Source organism: Astatotilapia calliptera, chromosome 1 (assembly GCF_964374335.1).
Source record: "Astatotilapia calliptera chromosome 1, fAstCal68.1, whole genome shotgun sequence".
Taxonomy (NCBI): domain Eukaryota; kingdom Metazoa; phylum Chordata; class Actinopteri; order Cichliformes; family Cichlidae; genus Astatotilapia; species Astatotilapia calliptera.
The window spans coordinates 13,429,686-13,452,776 of NC_137422.1; the positions used below are offsets into that span (position 1 = coordinate 13,429,686).

Here is a 23,091-nt window from a genome sequence, read left to right on the forward strand (position 1 = left end):
TCAGTGCTCTTAATAAAAATGTAATAAATCTGTGAGAATCTATGGAGATTTACAATGAAAACAACAAAAACAAACTTTACAAAGAATAAAATGCAAGTTAACAAACAAACTCACTTGTACACACATATTCGCACACACACTAGACAATTCAGAGCTAACCTCTATCTGCTTTTCAAATATGCTTGTTATAGAAGAGCACCAGAAACTGTGCATTCAGATACCCAGTGCACCGATACCTGATCGTGTCCCAGGGAGCCCTGACATACCCAACATCTACCCGGTTCCATATCCTGGGCCTGACATTCCTCAAATTCCAATCAAGGTCCCTGTCCAACCTGTGCAGCCTGATTATCCTAGACCACCTGTAGAACCTATACCTATACCTAGGCCAGGTATGTCCCAGCTTTCTGCCCGTGATTGCTTCATGTTTGCATGTTCAACCTGCAATTGATCTTGGATTGCCATCAACGTCCAACTTTTGATATACAAACAACCGGTACCGTTGAACTAAAAAATGAATGGCAGTGAGTGTCCTTTCTCAAAGAAACCATCCTTACACAACTGCATAGTAGTATTTAGAGTTATATTAAACATGTCCAAAATCTTTGGCTTTAAAAATTCCGACATACTGTTTTGCACAACTATTATACTACTGCAGTGTTGAGATTTATCTGGCAATGTAAAACTACATATGTGTAATATGCCAGAAACAGGTGTGTTGGCTACACTTCCTGTAAATTAAGATGTTGAACTAAACAAAAATACGATTTTTCGTTATATTACCTCACGTTTTGACGAAAAACGCTCGCGTGATTTTGTTCTATCAGGTCCCGTAATTATCCAAACCCAGAATATCACCAATATGTGCCAGGCCTTTCGTAACCTCTGCCTGAATGGCAGATGTATCCCCACGCCAGGCGTTGGATATCGCTGTGAGTGCAACATGGGCTTCAGGCTGGACAGAAGGGGAGAGTGCATCGGTGAGTTCTGACGAGTTTTCTTAACACAAAACTCAAAGTGCATGCGTTTGGCTGTTAAATTTCATGCTTGCTTTCCAGATGATAACGAATGCGAGAAGAACCCATGCGCGCACGGAGAATGTGTGAACACAGACGGCTCTTACATCTGTCAGTGTCCTGCTGGATTCCAGTCGACCTCAACCAGAACCGAGTGCCGAGGTTACACATTTACATACATGCAACATATGCGCACTTTAAGAGTGTGTATGTTTATTGTGCTATCTGTTTCTTTTTTCCCTGCCAGATCTGGATGAGTGTGTGGCCAATGGTCGTATTTGCAACAATGGCCGCTGTGTGAACACTGAAGGCAGCTTCCACTGTGTCTGCAATGCTGGATTTGAAATTTCTCAAGATGGCAAAAACTGTCAAGGTCTGTTAACTTCTCATGTTGGTCACTTACTACTCTATGGGGTAAAGATTCCTTTAGTATTTATGACAAATGGACCATGGATATGTTAGAGGTGGTGGAAGCATGAACCATAATGGGTGAAATCATGCACAATCACTGAAAATAATTATTACTAGAGTAAACCTCTAGTGTTACTAGAGTAAACTAGGGTAAATAATTTAGTTCCTCTTTGTCCACAGACCTGGATGAGTGTCTGATCAGGAACATGTGCCTCAATGGACTGTGCATCAATGAAGATGGGAGCTTCAGATGCATCTGTAAACCTGGGTTCTATCTCGACACCAGCGGACGCATGTGTGTAGGTACGTTTGTCCAAAAGCCCACAAAGTGAAGCATCAGCAGAATGTATTTTGAGTAAGATATTCTCTTGACTGCATTTTCGCCTAGCTTGGAGGATGACTACCTCTCTGGCATGTTAATAGCTCTGTTATATGACTCTTAACACACAGGGCAAAAAAATCCCCCTAAAAAGCCTTGGAAAAATCCCTTTGCTTCCTTGCACGCCAGTTGGACATAGTTGGATAGTTGGGACCCGCCTGTTTTGAGATTTCAGCAGACAGCCTGCCCTAAACTTGTTGAGTGCAAAGAAGAAAAAACGATTTGGCTTTTTCTTGTTACGTGCTTTAATATGCTGTAATAGCCAACAACTATTGTATATGCCAACATCCGAAGCTATGTCGAACCTTAGATGGCAACTAGAGTTTCATGGTCTCAGACACAGACGTTTGATTTCAGAGACACTGACCTGGTTAAGTCATTACAGAATAAATAAACAGGAGAGTAGAGCGTGGCTGAAATGTGCTGATGTATGCAGCCATTAATGAAATGTGTAGTCTGAAGGGGCCCTGGGGCCTCATTGTCTCTCTCCGCAGTCTGTCTGTCCTCCAAGACACCCAAACAGAACACACACATACACATCATACACATACGTTCATAAACACAGACTTCAGCATGCATGCTTTATCATGGTGCATGCTCGTTATCGTAATTATTGTAACACAGTGAGAAAACAAAGAGAACACAGAACGTTTTCTTAGCTGAAGTCAAAGCTGAAATTTTAGGAGTTGTGGCTGCATTTTTTTTAATCAGTTATTTATTTCAATCTGTTTTATCTTCTTACCTCGTAATATTGTGAAGAGAAAGGTATATAGTTTGATATAGATATATACAGAAGTGTTTTTTCTTGTCTCTATTTGTAGACATCGATGAATGTGAGACTCCGGGCATGTGCATGAACGGCCACTGTGTCAACACTGAGGGATCCTTCCGCTGTGAGTGTATGGCCGGGATGGCAGTGGGCCTGGATGGACGGGTCTGTGTTGGTGAGTACATGGAACTACAGTGAATTGCGTGATCAAGAGTCAAGAATAATCCCACCATTTTTTTCTTCTTTTTTTAAAAATAAAGCAAAAAGTTGAGTTTGTACAATTCTAATAAGTCAATATTTGGTGTGACCATCTTTATTCTTCAACACAGCCTGAACTCTCTTATTTAGCTTTCTTGTAATCTCTTTGAGTAATCTCCAGGAATAGTTCTCTGGGCTTCTTGAAGGACATTCAAAGCTCTTCTTTCAAAGTTCTTCCAACTTTTGGACTGTACTGTCAAGATGATCCCACACTGTTTCAACAGCTTTGAGGTCCGGGCACTTGGGAGGCCAATCCATGACTGTTGTACCTCTTGACGTTTGTACTTACCGATGAACCAAAAAACCTAAAGTTTCAGATTTGTACTCATCACTCCCAAATACCTGTTGGTCCAGATTTTTGGACCCCTTCCTCAATAATGACTTCTTGACAGCCACCTTTTCACTGAAGTTGTTTCTGAGGAAAGTTCATTCACTTCCTCAAGTTTCTAAGAACATCTGCACAGCATACCAAGATATGAAAAGTGCTTGGCTATATATGGAAATCACCTTGTTGGTGAAGAATAACAGTTTTATACCCATTAAACTTTACTATCTTTCACTTTTTTTGTAGATTGTATATTTGATAGACTGCTAGTAACAAGGTGCATAAAGATACACTTTAAAATTGTCTCTTTGCTAAGTTGTCTGTTATGTGTAGACACAACACTGGTTCAACCCTTGAGGTGCATTTTTTTATTTCGTATGTGCCTTTTCACTCGCTGGGCCCATGTCCTGGAGCTGCGGTTTGTTTCGAAGGGGACTGGCGGCGGCTCCCGGGCCTGGCTGATCCCCATGTACTACATAGAGGTGAAGAAGTGAAAGAATCGAAAAGGGGAGGGAGGCTGGGGCACGAAAACCTTGTCGAACTGGGGGATCATATACAGATAAGAATCGGAAGGAGCGTGTTTGGAGGTCCCACTCCTGAAATTCAGATACTTTATCTCCAAACCAAACAGAAAAGAAAACAACACATAAACAGGAGTGTAGAGTGAAAAAGAAGCCAATGTTCAAAGAAATCTCTGTAAGACCTCCATTAAGACTGGACAACTACTGCTCAAGAACACTTTAAAAAAAATACAAGAAATCTGGCTCTTTGTAAGAAAAATATGAAAAATGATGGTTGGCTCCAGACTTTGTACTGCACAAGTCCAAGAACAGAAAACATTGTCTGAAACTGTTTAGAGCAGACTGAAAATTTGCTTTTGATTACTTGTACATACCATGATGTCAATATTTGAAAATTTGTTCATATTTAATAGGAACAACCAGCACATTAAGAAAGAAATAAGTAAAAGAACTTTAAGTGCTTTGGCGAAGACTTCAGTACATGTGACCGTTTTAACCAACAAAGGACAAGCCGGTGATGAAAGCGTTTGTTCCACTTTTCGAAGCACCTGAAAGCACAGACTGAACATACTTGTAAGATGGGTTAATCCCACAACTGTCTACAGATGTTTACCAGCAAGCGTACATATTTTTTCCCATTCTGTGCTAAAATTCAGCAAAGATGAACGTGATAAAGCAGAGAGTATTCACGTCATATTAACCTTTACCATCAACCTGTGCTGTTCCTGCACATTTACTGCAGTTACTGAGCACATGTTGATCAGCACTCAAAGAACTTTCTGTCTCTCCTTCTGCTCCGGTCCCACGGAGGAGCCCTTTGAAAGATTTGTTTTGCATTTTCATAAATGATATCTCTTTGTGTGAGAAATGTCGAAACGCTGTTGTTTGGTCTATGTGAACATTTGTCAGAATGATATCAGTGCGAGAGAATTCCTCAAATCCCTGGATATTGTGAAAAGAGAACAACCATTTGTTTTGCCAGTGTTGTTGTTTATTGGAGCTGCGGCCTCTTTCCTCCTTTTCTCTCGCTCTCTCTCTTTTGCTTGGTCTTCGGTCTCTTTCGAGATCTCTTTCCTCATCTCGGTTTCTCACACACATGCTGTCTGTCTTATTTTTGTTTCAAACAGACACGCACATGCGCAGTACGTGTTACGGCGGCTACAAGCGAGGGCAGTGTGTTAAGCCTCTCTTTGGGGCTGTGACCAAGTCGGAGTGCTGCTGTGCCAGCACAGAATACGCCTACGGAGAGCCCTGCCAACCGTGCCCACCACAAAGCTCTGGTACGGCTATTCAAATTGCCCCAACCTTTACACATATAGAACCACCTCCTGCTGCTTGACAGATGCAAACGCAGACAGACACAGTTTGCGCAAAATTCGAAACACACCCGTTGATGTGAGGATGACCAAATGAAACACTGCATCTCCTCTGCATGCCAGCTTAGATTTCACAAAAATATGAAGTTAAGTTGTTTGACGGTGATTCCCGCAGTTTGGAAACACTGACAGCCACCAAACACACACACAAACCCATGTCCACAACCACACACACACACACATAATCCAGTCACTTCTCATTAGTTGTGCCAATTAAGGTTTCGGTATCAAAAGATGCCAGAGCTGCACCACATTAAGAGCCTGTTTTGTACACGTCTAAGCTAAATGAGAAAGCGTGTAAATGGATAATGACATGGTATTAAATGGCTTTTGGCAAATGTGATATTACTTCTGTTGCTGTTGTTGCTGCTTTTTTCAAGCAAATTGTGGTGTGTGTGTTTGTAGCCGAGTTCCTGGCTCTGTGCCCCACTGGCATCGGAACGACTGGTGATGGACGAGGTAATGTAATACATAAGCTCAAACCACTGACAACCTTGAAACCAAGTGGTGCTGCGCATATTTAAGAGGGTTTTTTTAGAGTTTGTTGGTTTTTTTCCTGCAGATATGTTCAGCGGTTTATTGTTTTTGCAGATATTAATGAGTGTGCCCTCGACCCTGACATCTGTCAGAACGGAGTATGTGAGAACATGCTGAGGACGTACAAATGCACCTGCAATGAAGGTTTTGAAGTAGACCTGACAGGGAAAAGCTGTGTTGGTGGGTGGACTGTTCTGTAATGTCCTTGTCTACAGCTTTGATCTCAAAAGCCAGTGTCGTCACGCGTCCCTGTCTGTGATTTCAGATATCGATGAGTGTCTGATGAACCGGCTGCTCTGCGAAAATGGTCAGTGCCGGAACACGCCGGGGAGTTTCTCCTGCCAGTGTTCGACGGGATTTCGCTTTGATCCCGAGACAGACGTCTGCGAGGGTCAGAGACCCCTTCATTCCCTTGTGCGGCGCAGTGTAGCTGCATCTGCCGTGTCTCAGATTTGTTGTCTCATTTTTGTGTCCCACAGATGTCAATGAGTGTGAGTCTAGCCCTTGTATAAATGGGGACTGTGTGAACAGCCAAGGGTCCTTTGTGTGCTTGTGTTCAGCGGGTAGCTCCCTGGACAGCACCGGGCTGGAGTGCATAGGTAAGTATTATACCAATACATTACCAATAGATTTTTTGTGTATTTGAAAAATACTTGTGCTTGTAAGCCAATCAGCACATTCCTTTTTTCCAACGATCAAAGGAGATTAATTGAATGTAAACGATATTATGCACTGTGTCATACTGTATATAAAGCCAAATCCAAGTTACTTCATGTAAACTGATTATCTAGTAACTCTGAGGTCTGTTTGATAAACCAGAGACTATTAAGAGCACTTGCTGGCTGAAGATGATCAATGATCGGTGTGAGGTCAACATCAACGGGGCCACACTGAAATCCCACTGCTGTGCCACACTGGGAGAAGCCTGGAACAGCCCCTGTGCCAAATGTGAAAAAGGTGGACAATCGCTGATTTTTTTAGATATGAGTTTATGTTATATAGTTTTTATTTTAACCGATGACTTCATTGATTTGGACCGTGTTATGTGCCCTTCTTTGTTTAGATCCGATCTGCAGTAGAGGCTTTGCTAGAGTCAAAGGAAACGTCTGTGAGGGTAAGTGCTGCTTTGATGCTGGGTTCTGGAAAATCAGACTTCCACTCTTATTCCTGTAATGTTCAGATTGATGATGCTTTTTTTCTCTGCTTACCTTCAGATGTGGATGAGTGTCAGGTATTTCCTGGAGTGTGCATCAATGGCAAATGCGTCAACACACCGGGCTCCTTTTACTGCCAGTGTCCTCCAGGAATGACTGTTGACATGAGTGGCAGGATGTGCATCGGTAGTAGCTGTCCTTTATACTTGTGCAATCTATAGCGCGTCATAGTCTTATATCAAATACATGTTAAATGTGTGTTTGTGACATCCAGACCTGCGCACGGAGCAGTGCTACCTCACTCATGAGGATGAGCGCTGCGGGACTCCTATCCCGGGGCGGCACCGTGTAGATGCCTGCTGCTGCTCAGTGGGTGTGGCCTGGGGCCCTGAATGCGATGAATGCCCGGAAAAAGGCACTCCGGAATTTAACCAGCTCTGTCCTCGGGGCCGAGGTTTCTCGCACAGGGGTGACTTCATTAACGGCAGGCCCTTCCTTAAAGGTGTGGCACTGTTCACAAATAGCAAAGACTGCTATTGGTTGTTGCATCAACTACCTCTCACCTGTGTCTTTAATCTCTCTGTTCTGCACCTCAGATATAAACGAATGCAGGATGATAAGCACGCTGTGCTCCAATGGGAGGTGCAGAAACACTATTGGTAGCTTTCGTTGTCGCTGTGATAACGGCTATGCTCTGGACTCTGATGAGAGGAATTGTACTGGTGAGTAGAACTGAAGCTGATTGGTCATATCATTTGGTCAAGGCATGAAAGCATTAAAATAAATTCTTAATTTATTGTTATTGTAGTTTATACAGGGTGGGCCATTTATTGTTTTTCTTGTGACATTACCAATAAGTGATGTGTCACATGGCCCTCTTCCTATTGAGAAAACAAAAGTTGTATCCAAGATGGCTGACTTCTAAATGGCCACCATGGTCACCACCCATCTTGAGGAGTTTGCCCCCTCACATATACTAATGTGCCACAAACAGGACTTTAATATCACCAACCATTCCCATGTTATTACGGTGTATCCATATAAATGGCCCGCCCTGTTCAACCTCTGATTCAACCTCTATATTTAAACAGCGAGCGTCTGTAGGGCATTTGCTTATTTAAGCGTTCTGCTTTCTTCTGATTGGCTGCCCCTCAGCTGGCTTCCACAAACAATACCCATTACTCAGGAGCAACATCTCCTCCTCATTGTAAAATAAACTCTTAGATAGTTTCTTAATGGATTACTTGATGGGCTCTGGTCACACACTGATCAGCATGTTTCAGTATTTCTCACATATATGAAAGAATGATTTACTGAACATTTTTGACAGCTAATCTGTAATGAAAATAATCTTTAGCTTCAATTAAAATTCTATTGTTGACTGGAGTATGTCAGCTGCTCCATTATGTCTCTGCAAGTCTAACCATCCTTCATCAGTTCCGCTTTCTCTGAATCCCTCTGCCAGCACTAATTACAACAAAGTGTTGCAAAGACATTGCCTCCATTCATCTCATTCAGTCTAATGGGAGTCTGGCTAGCTTTGGGGACTTGTTGGAGCCGGTCCTTGCAGTCTGGTTAGCTACATTGCAACACTGTGCACACATCACTTTAGGTTTAAATGCCTTTAAGTTCTATTTCGTTATTCTGAAATAATTTATAGGCCCAGACAGAGTAAATGATATCTGGGACCCTTTAACCCCATATGAGGGAAATCCCAGCCCAAATGGTTTGAGTTAAGTGTTTCAAAATGTGGATTCAAGTCAAAAGGGATCAGACCTTTAGCTTTCATTGGCCCTTTAATCTTATTGTATACTTTAACTTTCATGTAGTCGACTATTTTTAAGCGTTCTGTGCTTTGATATGTTAATTTGCCCTCCGCTTAAAATAAATTCTCTATTTTATTTATTTTTTACTTATGTTACAATAAATAAATACATTAAATATGCTCTCTTTACTCGTGAATGTTAGTGCAGTTTTATGGATAATATCTAACTTGCTGCATTGTTCTGTTCCTTTCTTATAGACATCGATGAGTGCCGCATCTCACCGGACCTGTGCGGACCGGGCACCTGCATGAACACGCCTGGAGATTTTGAGTGCGAGTGCTTTGAAGGATACGAGAGTGGCTTCATGATGATGAAAAACTGCATGGGTGAGCACTGAATCCCCACACAGCAGTACCTGAGGATTCAGACTATGCATACCCCCTCATCTTCATATGATCCGGTTCAGTAATATGCAGAGACGACAGCATGCTTTCATGTGAAATCATTTCATCTGTCAGGACATAACTGAGTAATTTGATGTCCTTAACAGCTCTCTCATATACCCTGTTAAAGGGACAATGTCTGAGTGGAGCACAGCCAGGTTGAAAAGTATAGTGACGGCCTGCCACCTCCTTCACGTTCCCCCCATGGGTCATAATCTCTGGATGAGGTGCCTAGGCTTGTATGCCAGACCAGGACCTCACTGTTGAAGAAGATGATGTAATCGAAATGAAATGAAAGTTTCGTTCACTTAATTTCAGTCCCCGCGGGGTGTTGAAAGCATCTAGTCTGGGCAGCCCAATGTGGTCACAACTGCTTGACAAAGCTAGTCCATAATAGCTCTTTATTAAATGCTATACTTGACCTGCACGCGAAGGACCCGCACACAATCAGCTGCCCAACCAAAATGAATTTTATTTGAAGCTTCAAGTTCTAATACTCTAGTGAAAAAATGGTCTATTTCTGTTCTGGTCTGCCTTTTTATGCCGTTTGATTAAATATCTTGGAAAAGTCATACAAACAAAATGGTAAGAGTCAATAATTTTGTTGGTGAAGAGCCGTAATTAGCCAGAAATTGGCAAAGCAAAATTTACTGCTGTGGCAAAAAAGCAGCTGGAAGTGGAAATAATGTGGGCAGAACTACAATCATAAACTGGTGGTATTGAATGGGTTTGCAGGCTGACTGAAATAACGTAATCATGCCGTTATATTGACTGAGATATAACAAGTACTTTGTGACTGCCAGTCCCACGGTCTTTGTTAAAATGGAAACAGAACTTCTGAAGTTGTCAGTCCGGTGGGTTTCTATGGTGAAGCAAACACGTGCACAGACTAATGTTGCCTCGATTGCCGATGGCTAGCGCTGAATGGCTGTACTTGCATCATTGTGTCTACTGTGTGTTCTGCCATCCCCAGACATCGATGAGTGTGAGAGAAACCCTCTGTTGTGTCGAGGAGGTGAGTGCATGAACACAGAGGGCAGCTTCCAGTGCGCGTGTCCGGAGGGACACGAGGTCGCCCCCGATGGATCGGCCTGTTTAGGTGAGTGTTGAGAGAGAAGAGAGTCTCTTCCTCTTTCCTGTTTTTCTCCCTTCATTGATTACTGCACATTAGGCCCTTTCTACTGTATTTTCTTTGGATCCTTGGATTGACTTGGATCATGCTGTGTGTGGGCTCATTAGAGAGCGTTTGTGTCCTTAGATAGATGGGCAGACATGAACTCTGGGCCAATGTGCTCTCCTATATGCTGACATTCTTGCAGTCGTTGAGAAATAAACTAATATGATGTTTTTTTGTCTTTACAGACATCAATGAATGTGAGTTGAGCGACAGGCTGTGCAAGCATGGTCAGTGCGTGAATATGATCGGCCGGTACCAGTGTTCCTGCGACACAGGATACAAATCTACTGAGAACAGACTGGAGTGCGTCGGTATGTTCTGACTGTCACGTGACTGTGTTTTAAAGAATAGATTTTATTTCGATTTTTGCCAACAGTATGTGTGTTTTGTCTGCCGCTTAGACATTGACGAGTGTACCATTGAGAACGGTGGCTGTGAGACTTTCTGCACCAACTCAGAGGGGAGCTATGAATGTAGCTGCCAATCTGGGTACGCCCTGATGCCCGATCTAAGAAGCTGTACTGGTGAGTAGCTGCGTTACCTGTCTGTCGTTGTCTTACAGTTGGCATTTTTTGTACACTGCATGGAAAATGTAAAGAAAATACCCTCAATTTTTGTGTTTACATCAAAAAGCCTGCATGTACAATACAAAGACGTGGCTGTGACTTGGCTGGCACATGTTTAAAGAAAGCTCACACTGAGCCGGGTTATGGTGCCAGAATTTTTTTTGGAGAATGAGTGCAGGTTTCAGGCGCTGCTTATAGACTCACTCCTGTGATGCTTATTCCTTTAATTAACAGAGACGGATTTACAGACAGAGATCCAGGCAATAGAGGGGTTAATTGGAGAGAACTGTTCAGTTTCTTGCAGAAGTGCTGTCCTGAATTGAACTTGCTTATTTATGAGAGACAAAGTAAATTCAGTCCTGACTTCCTCTTTGAAGCTGATGTGTGCTTTTCCCTCATTGTTTGCATACCTAGCTTTAAAATATGTTTTTTTTTCTTTCCCTCTTGTCCCTCTCTTTTCTATTCCTATTTCCTTTCTGCTTTCTCCAATCTGCAGATATCGATGAGTGTGAAGAAAGCCCAGACATCTGTGACGGGGGCCAGTGTACAAACACACCAGGGACTTATCAGTGTCTGTGCTTTGATGGCTTCATGTCATCCGAGGATATGAAGACCTGCCTGGGTAACGGACGTTCTTTTTATAGCCCAAATAAAACACTGCAATTGTAGCTCTGCGCTTATTAGATCCAGGGGATTCTCGCATTTACTGAAACTACATAATGAGCATCTTCAGGGTTATCCAAGATATGAGTCATGAGAATAAGTCTTAAATGACTCAGATCAATGAGTCTGTGTATGAGAGAACGGGGCAAGTGCTGTTGTTGATTTATAAAATAGTGAACATTGTGTTAGCCGGAGGAATGTGTGACATTTAGACGTCTGGTTCCACTGAGTGAGAAAACAAAGAACCAACTTCTAAATGGATCTGCACAAGCTGACTGTTATTGCTGTATTTATTTAAAGTAAATGTTTTAAAGCCTCAGTGTAGCTCATGATGTAATTTTTTGTGCTTTCCTAACACCCATGTTATAGCTTATTTAAAACCATTTTTTTTTGGCTGGCTGAACATACAAAAGCGAATTCATCTCTATTAACTGCCATTAACCTTTCCTTTATTGTATTCATTTTAAGCAAGTTCTGGATTTTTATTTTTTAAAATGGCATCGCTCTGTTCTTACCTCACCTCATAGATGTGGATGAGTGCGAGTTAAACCCGAACATCTGTCTGAGTGGGAACTGCGAGAACACCAAGGGATCCTTCATTTGTCACTGCGACCTGGGCTACTCTGTACGCAAGGGAACCACAGGCTGCACAGGTGAGTGAAACAAGCACACACAAGCATACAAACCCACCAAACCAAAATGCTCTAACTGTGGGGGAAAATGAACAGAAGTGAAAGAACGGTGAGTCAGTCGGAGCCGGCTACTAATTAATCAGTGTGGAAAGAGTGTGAGTGTGTGTGTGTGTGTGTGTGTGTGAGTGTGTGTGAGAGACGTTGTTTAACAGCAGCAGTGAAAACAAGTTGAAGAGAGGTCAGAAATGAGAAGACCCGGGGAGAATGCCTGTCTAACCCGAAGCAGCTCTAACATTACTCATCACCATTCGAAAGCTGCTGTCTGAGTTGATAAGAAACACGCTCACACATACACACACACACTCACGTGTGCAGACAAACATGCAGCATCGTTAACAGCAGCAGGAGCAGTGAGGTCACCGTCTTCCATCTAATGCATGCATCATTTTGCACCTTTGTTTATTCTTTTGTTGCTCTTTCATTAGGGTCAGTTAAACATTACGTGATGGTTGGAAGAGTTCGGCAGCACGTAATCACCTGTAACGTCTCCAGAACACATAAATGCAATGTCTGTCCGTCCGCTAGAGTCTTTTGCTAGTTTGGACTCGCCTCTCGTCTAGAAAAAATTAAGTCTTGATTTATGAGGCTACTTAAAAAGTGTGCGGTCGAAGGCTAGTTGTGACTTTGGCCGGTGATTTCTTTTAATCTAACACACTCAGCAGCAGCAGTGCATTTTCTTCAGACGCAAATAAACAGGTTTTTCTGAACTGTTACACCTCCACCTTCTCCACACACACACACACACACACACACACACTTGCAAACACATAACTCCTGCTCATTCTAATCCCATTTAAATGTTCATACAGTATTTTCCTTGTTTTCCCCGAGGCTGCAGCAAAAGCAGCCGGTTCTGATTCACAGCTTTGGAATTTCAGCCCCAGACCAGGGAATCGAGATGCTAATTCCTCTCGGACAGGCATGATGTCTTCTTATACACAAGAAACAAAACCTGCTACTCTTTCTTTTGGAAAAAGGTCTCCACCAAATAAAAAAATTCGGACAATGAAATTCACAAAAAATTGGTTGCTATTGTTCAGCTGCCTCATGCGACCTTGTTGGCATGCAGGGACTAAACCTTCTTGTGCGTGTGTGTGTCTGTGTGTGCGAGTGTTAATGAGTGAGCGGTGCTCTTAAGCCCAGATATGATCCAGCTGTTTATGTGGCTCCCACAAGAATTATTTTTGTTTTTATTCCACAACATTGAGAACTCAGGGGCAGGGTGTGAGTATCTTGAGCGTACACTCAAGCACTTTTGCATCTCTACATGTGTATTGGAAAGTTGGGGCCTGGGTGGAGATGTATTGGTAGAGTTTACAAGCATGGAAGCATCTTAAAGGGGTGATCATTATCAGAATTTATGGTCTGTTGTCTTTATCGTCTCTCAGCTAAATGACAAAACAATGAAACAATTCTTGCTTTAACAATGTGTTGAAGCAAGACCATGCAACTTTGACAATAACAAGTTACACTATCTGTCATTTGAAAGTGAGAACTTAGATTCCAAAGAGTCAGTTGGTCAGTTTTTACTACTGCAGCCGAAAGGTCAGATTGGCTATATTTTAATTCCCAATCTAATCGTGTTATTAACCATATATGGTATGACCAGCAGCTTTCGCTGGCTAGTGCTTATTGTTATCAAACTTAACATGAATATGACTTTAAACATGGGCTGCATGCTAGCAAGATGGATGCAGCCACAATTTCAGTTTGTGCTGTTTTCAGTTTGAGTGATAAAGGTTAGATTGGTACTTAGTGCTTTTCTTATTTAACTGAGCACTCAAAATGCTTTTTACTACAAGCCTCATTCACTCAGTCACACAATATTCAATTCAATTTTATTTATACAGCGCCAAATCAGAACAACAGTCGCCTCAAGGAGCTTTATATTGTAAGGTAGACCCTACAATAATACATACAGAGAAAAATCCAACAATCATATGGCCTCCTATGAACAAGCACTTTGGCGACAGTGGGAAGGAAAAACTCCCTTTTAACAGGAAGGAAGCTCTGGGAGAACCAGGCTCAGGGAGGGGCGGGGCCATCTAATTCAACCAGTTGGGTTGAGAGAAGGAAGACAGGAAAAAAGACATGCTGTGGAAGAGAGACAGAGATTAATAACACATATTCATACAAACACTTTTTTCTATATAATCACCTTCTCTTAACAGTCACACACACTCATGCTCATGGATGAGGCAAATCGAGATTCAGTAACTTGCTCAAGGAAACTTCAGCACACAGCCTGGAGTAGGCGCAACTAGTCTTCCAGTTGGTACCTCCTGAACCACAGCCACCCCAGGAGCTCCTATGGTTTATGGTTCAAATAGATTTAGAAATTGGGTATAAAATAAATAAGGTGTATCAACTTGAAAAGATGAGAGTATCTCATAGACAGTATCAAAGATGGATTTAACTCCTGTGATTTCATTTATTGGTTTCTGAAGTCGTGTTCTGAAGCCTTGAGAAAAGTATTTCTGCTGTCACTATCTTGGTGAGCAGTAATTAAAAAAAAAATAAAAAAATAAAAGGAAGTTATTGAGAAGTTATTAGGAGTTTCTTTCCACAGGTAATCCTACATTTTAGGAAAATCTTTTATTCATTTTTTTTAGTCAAAATCAGTGAGTCCATAATCTCAAGTCTTTAAAGAGGTCAAGATGGAACATTGTTTTCCCTTTAGGACTGGAAATGTTTCTTTTTTCCCCTCAACCACAGGTATCATCGTCTCCTTCAGATAGAGTGCAGGTTTAAGGCACTTCCACATTGGCTTCATTTTCCAACCTGGAAGCTATTTCCATGTTTTGTACAATGACTAAAACTCTGGTTTCGCTTTATGTTTTGGCTTCTTCTGCTCCTGTGCCAGTGTTGATGTGGAGGTTTTTACCCTTCAGCTGTAAAAGGCTCATGGGGAGTTGTCGTCACCCTGCTGGGCGGCTGGCCAACATGAACACCCAAGTTTGTGAATGCGGTACCTTGAGAACGAATGTTACCGCTGGGGTTTCTTTAGATTTATGTGCTTTTGAATGTATAAATGATGGGTTTTGGGTCTAAAAAAGGGAAAATAAGAGTAGAGCTGCATTATTTTTAATGACCAGCAGGGGCAGACTCTCCTAGTTGCAAAAAAGCTTCTGATTGCATAGAAATCTATGAGAAAAAACACCCCCCCGATCATGTGCTCTTTGACTTGGGTAAACACTTTCCCAAAGACTTTATGGGCTCATAACCAATACGATGTAACAGTGGCTCTGTCTTTTGTACTGTGTATGGTCTGACGCAGCTTCAAACAGCCGATGATGGATGGCACTTTTGGCACTGGCACTTCCAGTGTGTGAATGTGTGTGTGAATGGGTGAATGACTGGTTGTGTAAAGCGCTTTGGGGTCCTTAGGGACTTGTAAAGCGCTATACAAATACAGGCCATTTACCATTTACCATTTACCATTCTGCTTTGGCATCATTATTCCACGCTGGCTTTAGTTTAGTTTTAGTTTTTCACGACTCTTATTTTTAACATGATAATATTTGTCTTTGTAAATGATTCCCTTGTACTCTTGCTTTGATTATTTGACTAGTAGATCATGGTGATTAAAACAGTAAAAAGGCTTCAAAAACATGTTAGTGGTGGTACATAAAGTAGAGGCAGATCCTTCAAATGCAGTATTAAGTATTAAGAGAATGCGGCACGTTAATATGGCAAATACATAAATGGTAAATGCTTGACAGTTGTCAAAACATGTTGGAATAAAACGAGACAAGAGGACACTCAGATAAACTGGCAGTCAGGCATGCAAACACACTAACAGCCAGCTAAGCAGCCATGTATAGGCAAATGTGTAATTCGCAACTTTTTTTCATCTGTCAAACACTGTCCTAGTTCATTCAGCCCTCTTTTTTGACCGATGACACGCTTCTCACATGCAGCAATCTTTGTTTGCATTGTGTGTGTATGTGTGTGTGTGCGTGTGTTTGTGTTCTTTCTTTCATCAAAGGCTTGGAGGAGCTGATCATTAGTTTTGCCTGTAATCCAGGGAGATTCGTTTGCCGCAAGCCCTCATATTAACCTTGTAATCAAATGTAATGAAAATATGCCATACCCTGTCCTTAGGAAGACTGTAAACCAGCAGCGCTAATCTCTAATTGACTGTGTCTTGAATTACTACCCTCACAAAGACAGACACACGCAGAGAGGAGTGTGTCTCATTCCCTGATAGGTCGTAAAAAATTGAGTTCTCAGCATGGTTTCCCTTGAAGTACATGAAGGGAACGTGAACTAACTAACTTGTACGCTCTTGCTATTAAAGCTCCACCTCTAGCTCAGGCCTCAGTCTTTGAGTGAGGCTACAGCCACACTCAAAGAGATCCTTATTGGTTCCACCCCACAGGATTTAATCAACTTTTTGGGAAGGGCAGATATTAATAATATTCACTAATTGCTCCCATTAATTTTTATTGCTCATTTATTAGAATCTTGAGTGGCAAACAGTAGGTCTGTACATTCAGAGAATAGATTACCCCGAATATTTCATTGGTTGGGAGATATTATTGTCATGGTTTTGCTGTGAAGGAATGTTTATTTGTAGAGTTGGCACATCACACTTTTACCACATCACATTTAAAGAAATTATGTTTTGGAAAGATTAAATTTCCACACTTGACATCTGGGGCGGTGAGAAACCCAAACATGAACATTAAAGGGGGGCGGGGGTCGTAATGTGCTGTTCCAGAAGCTTCACATTAGAGGTGCAAAGTCTGTGGGTAAAAGGAGGTATCTTTGCCTAAAATAACCTGCGAGGACTAGTTCAGACGGTGCAGACAGAACAAGGCCTCAGCGTTAGGCCTTCGTTCCACCTCTTAGCCGTTTTACAGCTCTCAGGACACACTTGAATGACGAAAATCCAGAGACCTGCTGCGCTCATTAAACCTTTGTAGCAAGGCCATTAGTATCAGAGATCATGAGAATGCCTCGTTGCCTTGTGCTCTGATATACAGAGACAGTGAGCCAGAAAGACCTAGCCCTGTCTTCTCCTGCTGCTATCTTTATACAAATCAAACCAAGCATCAACTCACTCTACAGCGCCAAGAACCCAACTGGAATGAGAAAGCAGACCTTAATCATTGGACCATCAGACCTGTGTCTATTTTTCTTTATGTTGTTTCTTGTTCTCTCTTTGTCAGATATCAATGAGTGTGAAATCGGAGCCCATAATTGCGATAGACATGCAACCTGCACCAACACAGCCGGCAGTTTCAAGTGTAGTTGTGCTCCGGGGTGGATTGGCAGTGGTCTCAAATGTACAGGTAAGGCTGATGGCCTGGAATGCGCAAGTAAATAGTAAAAATACATGAACCATCTGAAATGAATGAGCTTGTGTATGAGATGCGCAATTGCGAAAAGCGAACCTGTGCTTTTGGCTATCGTCTTTACTTTGATATTGATTTAATACTGCAAGGCTTATCCTCAATATTTGGATGAATTCGGTTACGTTTGCAGGAATGTAATCGTTTGTTGTGTTTCAGACCTGGATGAATGCTCAAATGGGACACATATGTGCAGCAACAATGCTGACTGTCTCAACACCATGGGCTCTTATCGATGCGTGTGCAAGGATGGATTCTCTGGAGATGGATTCTCTTGCTCAGGTCACACATACAAAATCAGTTTCTTAATCCACACTTCAGCCCTTTAAAAGATCCACGGATGTATTTTGTGCTTACTGACTCTGTGTGGGTGTGTGACTGCAGATAGCGATGAGTGCGCAGAGAACGGCAACCTGTGTGAAAACGGCCACTGTCTGAATCTGCCAGGAGGCTTCCGCTGTGAATGTGACATGGGCTTCATCACCACTGCTGACGGCAAGGCCTGTGAGGGTAAGGCAATACAACACAGACTATCATAGTTCCCAGGATTTGAATGGGTGCCCGCATCCTAAATTATGTTGACAGTTTCAAAAAACAAAACCCAAAAATTGCCCGGTGCTATTTGTTTGTTTTGTTTTCCTGTTTATGGAAATAGCAGATCCAAACAGATGCTGCCTACTAATTATATGGATTTTTGGACATCAAAGAGCACAATATGCTGAGCATTAATGTGATTTAGGCTGTGAGAACCTTTCGAAGGACTGACAATAACAGTGGAACTCGCCTTGATTTTCTGTTCACGTTTGCTCGATAATTTAGTGTTTCAACATCACGCTTCTGAAACTTGAAGCACACATCACAGCGTGCGAGCTCGTAACTACGAGATGTTTATCTGACTCAGGAGTGTATATCAGTTGTGCAATTGCTACAATTTGGTTAAAGGTTGTATCTAAGCTTTGTGATGGAGATAAAAATGAACTGAGTGGAAGGAATTCTTTGAAAAAACCGGTCCAAACATTATTTCCTGCTTACAGTGTAATTCCTTGTAGCATAAAAAGGCTACATATTAGAATTGTAATGAAAGGCTGCTCTAAAAACAGTCTTATTCTTAAAATTAGTGCTTGAGATGCACAAGCTGCTTACACAACATACAGCTGTGGACAGAATTTTACTCATCGTAGGCATAAATTGTAATTTTGAGCTTTTGGCGATTTCTTTGAACAGTTCTTTTGCCAGGGTGGAATGATTGTACAGCGTACACCTTTAATGACCCAAGCAAGAATTAGGTGCACAATTTTCAATTTACTTTTTTGTTTTTCTAATACACACAGGGCCAAACTTATACATACAGACCCAAGACCTTATACATAGACCCCCACTAACATGTTGTTAAATGTCTCTTAGCAAGTTGCAACTTGACCAGATGCTTGTCAAAAATTGGAAGAGTTCATTTAAATTGGTTGGCACATTCTTGACTTTTAAATGTAGTCCATATATTTCCGATAAAGAGGAGGTCAGGGCTTTGGGAAAGACATTCCAGAAGCCTAATGTCAGCCTGCTTTAGTCATTCCAAAACCAGTTTGGATTTATGTTCAAGATCATTGTTGTTTTGAAGGATACCATTGTGTCCAACTTTCAACGGTCTAGCTGTTGTAGTCCAGCTTCTTCATTATTCCACCACTTTGTGCAGCATACCAGTACCATTGCTGGCAAAACATCTCCAGAGTATGAGCATTACGCTACCACCACCATGCTTATCAGCTGTTTTCTTAGGTTTGAAGGCCTTTACTCTTCCAAACATACCTCTTACCATTATGGCCAAAAAGCTTAAAGATTTTTCTCCAGAAGGCAGTGACGCTGGTGTTCCAACAGTTTCCAGTTCATGACACACTTGAGCCTGGAAAGTTCCCAGGTTGTTCCTGAAATACTAACCAATTTACAAGTTACAGAAGTGGTGACAAATCAGAATAACTTGCATACAGTTGTTTGAACTGATAATCTTAGAGTCTGCACTTGTTTAGAAATGGCTTCAAGAGACCTTCGCAACTTGTGTAAATCTGCAGTTCTCCCTTTTACATCTTCACTGAATTCCTTGCACTTTCCCATTTTTCTCAGTTTTAAATGAGCAGTGTCAAACAAATGCTTTTTATGCTGGCAACTACCGGAAACTACCGGTTGTATTAAATTACAATCACTAAACAGAAGATAATATGTCAATTTAAAAGACATGGTAGAACCTTCAGCACCACTCATATTTTTTTAAAACCCCTCTGTGGATTAGAGTAAATCCCAAAACAATTTAAACCAGTGAAACCAGTTGTTGGTTTTTAAAGCCATTAAAGATGTGTGTACAGTCATTTCATACTGGAAGAACAAGTTCCATGAAATCATTAAAAGTCCAAAATTACCATGACACTCATGCCAATGATGAATATAAGTCAGCTTCTGACCACAACTGTATAAATTCTGGATTCCTAACCTTCATAATATACTGACATATGATTCAGAGTTGCCATATGTGGGAATCTCAACTGCAGGCTCTTTTTTAAAGATGTTTTGATTGGGATGTATTCCGCTCATTTACTCAAAGTCTGAATAAAATATTAACTTGTTTTTAAGATTTCTTGTAAGCTGCATATGAACACATTTATAACTTGTTGCAGATGAATGCTGAGTGCAGTGATAATGCACTGCAGGATTCAATTGAAAGAGCAGACTGACCTCATTGCACTGATGTGTCAAACATCCTGAAATAACCTGTCCAGTCCTGCCTCCATCAGCTCAGTCGGAGCTGGACAGTAATGACTTGTGCAGAGTGTAATGATGTGGAAGAGCACAATTTCATAACCTTGGCTACAGTTCTGATAGTGTATGTGTGCGTATGTCTGTCTGAGTATGTCTAGAGCTGTCATTCTGTAGCAGAGGTGAGTGGCCTTCACTTCCTAAAGCCCACTGCCAGTTTTCCACCGTGATCTCATGATCCACTAATCACTCACAGCTGGCTCGCTCTTTATCTCTCTTTTTCACAGACATAGACGAATGTACCTTTGCTGACATCTGTGTCAACGGACAGTGCCAGAATATCCCGGGACTTTTCAGATGTAAATGTAGCATTGGTTATGAACTGGACAGAAGTGGAGGCAACTGCACAGGTAAGACTAGTCCAGCTCCCCTCCATGTTCCTGTGTTTAGGCCTCAGCAAACAGGGGAAATATATACAAGTGCAAAAGAAACGCAGCACATGTGTAAAGATAAGAGCTTTCATATTCTGTGATCCATCCAGTTGCTTTTGTATTGGCCAAAAAATTGAAAGCGATCATTTATATATTAAAAAATGTACTTTTTCTTTCTCAGATATCAATGAATGTGCAGACCCGACCATCTGCATTAATGGAGTGTGCGTTAATATCCCTGGAAGCTACCATTGTAACTGCCCACCAGACTTTGAACTCAATCCCACTCGAGTGGGCTGTGTAGGTGAGACTGCAACACTAAACATATTTAAAACTGTTCTTAGCTTGTTCTTTAACTAATTTCAAAGAAAAGGCTTAACCAACATAGCTGAAAATCTGTGCCTGTTTATGTGTGCGTTTGTGTGTAGACACTCGCTCTGGTAGTTGCTTTCGAGATGTTCGTTTGCGAGGAGACGCATCTGAAAATTTGGACTGCTCCAATGAGATTGGAGTTGGCGTCTCCAAAGCGTCCTGTTGCTGCTCCATGGGCAAGGGCTGGGGAAATCCATGTGAATTATGCCCGCCTGTAAACTCAAGTGAGTCATCACATTATCCTTTGTAACCACACATTATGTACTTTTTGTTTTCAGTTCAACTGCGAGGAATGTCTACTCTAGCAAGAAATACTCATGCGTGACGCACCTCCAGGAAGCCACAGCGTCTATAGCCCAAATACAGTGCATAGTTAGCTAACCTTAGCGTCTCTTTTTGGAGCTGATATACTCAGTGGCTTGTGATAGTACATGAGAAGGTAATTTATTGCTAGCATTACTTACTTTGATAAAGATTTCCACGATTCAACATTTTTGTTCATTTCAGCTGTAGGAAAGCAACACAAACATCTGAAGAATGATGGCATGATAAAATTGGAACCATGCAGTGGGTTGCATGGGCGCATCACTCAGATATAGTACCTGCTAATTAATATATACAAATAAAATGCTAGGATTTAGGAAGACTTTATCAAGTAGGCTACATTTGTGCATAAACCAATACATGTCATTTGTCAGATAAATTGATTAAAAAGTGTTCCATGAGTCTCCAAATCCATAAGCAGAGCAAAGGTGAAACACACCTCACAGTCAAACTACAGTTATGGGATAAGGCATAAGGGATAGATTAGCTATGGATTGCAACACCATTCTTTGTACCAGGATCTTCTTCTTTCAGCTGCCCCCTTTAGGGGTCACTACAGCAGCTCATCTGCCTCCATCTCACCCTATCCCTAGCATCCTCCTTTGTTATACCAACCCTACATCCATGAAACGTCTCTGTGGTCTTCCTCTTTTCATCCTCCCTGGCAGGTTCATACTCAGCATCCTTTGTCCAGTATCTCCACTATGCCTTACTGCTCAACCTGAGCTGGTCCCTCTGATTTACCATCTTATAAAGCTTCCCTTTCATTCTTGCTGCTATCCTTCTGTCACAAATCATCCCTGACATGGTTTCCACCCTGCGTGCACTCCCTTCTTCACCTCTCTTGTGTACACATTTGTTTGGATGCCTGACCCCAGGTATTAAACTCACCTACCTTCACTACCTCTACTCTACTGCATGTTCACCTTTCCACCTTGCTTCTATTGACTCCTCTTCTCTCTTGTGCATACCTCCACCTCTCCAGGATGTAAACATTTTTATATATGCTCTTACGCTCTTAAGCTTTTGCACCCTGGCTGAAGTGGTCTCTCCTGGAAATGTGATTTTTGACAGTTCCTTGTCGGCTTGACTTTTCACCCTGTATTCTTGTTGGTGGGATGGGTTGGCTTGTTAGCTGTTGGCTGTTTTGAATTGTGGTTTAAAAATTAGATTTGAATGTAGAGGAAAGAAAAAGATTTGGTGTTTATGTTTAATCAATAATCCTGTCAAATCCATCTATTTGCGGCAGGGTAAACAAAACAGACCTTAATTTCCTTAAACCAAACCTTAATTTCCTCAAATTAAGGTTTGTGAATCATATCCAAGATCAAAATATATTAATATACCAGAGTACATAAGGAGTCTTAAGGTGCAAACTAGCTGCTCTGCTTACATGCAGACTCACATGCTGGCTTCTCTTGCCATGCGATTAGTGTGTTTGCTGTAATTGCTGTTGCTGGTAAAAATGAGACAGCTTTGTGCAACTTATTTGGAAATTGCCAACAGATGTTTCAAAACATTACAGGGAATGACTCATCCTTTTCAGCTCAGGGAACTGTTTGCTTCTGTGACAAGAACAAAACCTTTTTCTTTTCGCTTTGTAATTCTGAGTAGCTGCAGTCATGTCTGGTCCTCTGGGCTCTGTGGCTAACGCTGAGATCACAAAAAGCACGACAGAAAACGAAAGGAAACAAGTGCATGACTAAAAATGGCTTTTTCAAGCACCACGATTCATCGCAATTACTGGCAAATTCTGCTATAACGCACACCCTTGATGCAGGCTTGTAATTCGTTTCTGTGTTTTGTGTTACA

The 23,091-nt window shown here is 41.7% G+C and overlaps 1 protein-coding gene across 2 annotated transcripts in view; it reads left to right on the forward strand.

The window, feature by feature from the left end:
* fbn1 (fibrillin 1) overlaps positions 1-23,091 on the forward strand; it is a 64,196-nt gene that overhangs the window by 21,127 nt on the left and 19,978 nt on the right. For both annotated transcript variants that reach the window (XM_026163582.2, XM_026163585.2), the window contains 28 exons: positions 192-392; positions 828-980; positions 1,059-1,178; positions 1,264-1,389; positions 1,608-1,730; positions 2,628-2,750; positions 4,807-4,959; positions 5,461-5,514; positions 5,647-5,772; positions 5,858-5,983; positions 6,072-6,191; positions 6,412-6,549; positions 6,656-6,706; positions 6,807-6,932; positions 7,021-7,248; positions 7,343-7,468; positions 8,770-8,898; positions 9,929-10,054; positions 10,318-10,443; positions 10,534-10,656; positions 11,195-11,320; positions 11,889-12,014; positions 17,228-17,350; positions 17,570-17,692; positions 17,795-17,920; positions 20,440-20,562; positions 20,765-20,887; positions 21,012-21,179. In XM_026163582.2, the coding sequence (XP_026019367.1) occupies positions 192-392; positions 828-980; positions 1,059-1,178; positions 1,264-1,389; positions 1,608-1,730; positions 2,628-2,750; positions 4,807-4,959; positions 5,461-5,514; positions 5,647-5,772; positions 5,858-5,983; positions 6,072-6,191; positions 6,412-6,549; positions 6,656-6,706; positions 6,807-6,932; positions 7,021-7,248; positions 7,343-7,468; positions 8,770-8,898; positions 9,929-10,054; positions 10,318-10,443; positions 10,534-10,656; positions 11,195-11,320; positions 11,889-12,014; positions 17,228-17,350; positions 17,570-17,692; positions 17,795-17,920; positions 20,440-20,562; positions 20,765-20,887; positions 21,012-21,179 (3,636 nt within the window). The remainder of the gene's footprint in view (positions 1-191; positions 393-827; positions 981-1,058; positions 1,179-1,263; positions 1,390-1,607; positions 1,731-2,627; positions 2,751-4,806; positions 4,960-5,460; positions 5,515-5,646; positions 5,773-5,857; positions 5,984-6,071; positions 6,192-6,411; positions 6,550-6,655; positions 6,707-6,806; positions 6,933-7,020; positions 7,249-7,342; positions 7,469-8,769; positions 8,899-9,928; positions 10,055-10,317; positions 10,444-10,533; positions 10,657-11,194; positions 11,321-11,888; positions 12,015-17,227; positions 17,351-17,569; positions 17,693-17,794; positions 17,921-20,439; positions 20,563-20,764; positions 20,888-21,011; positions 21,180-23,091) is intronic.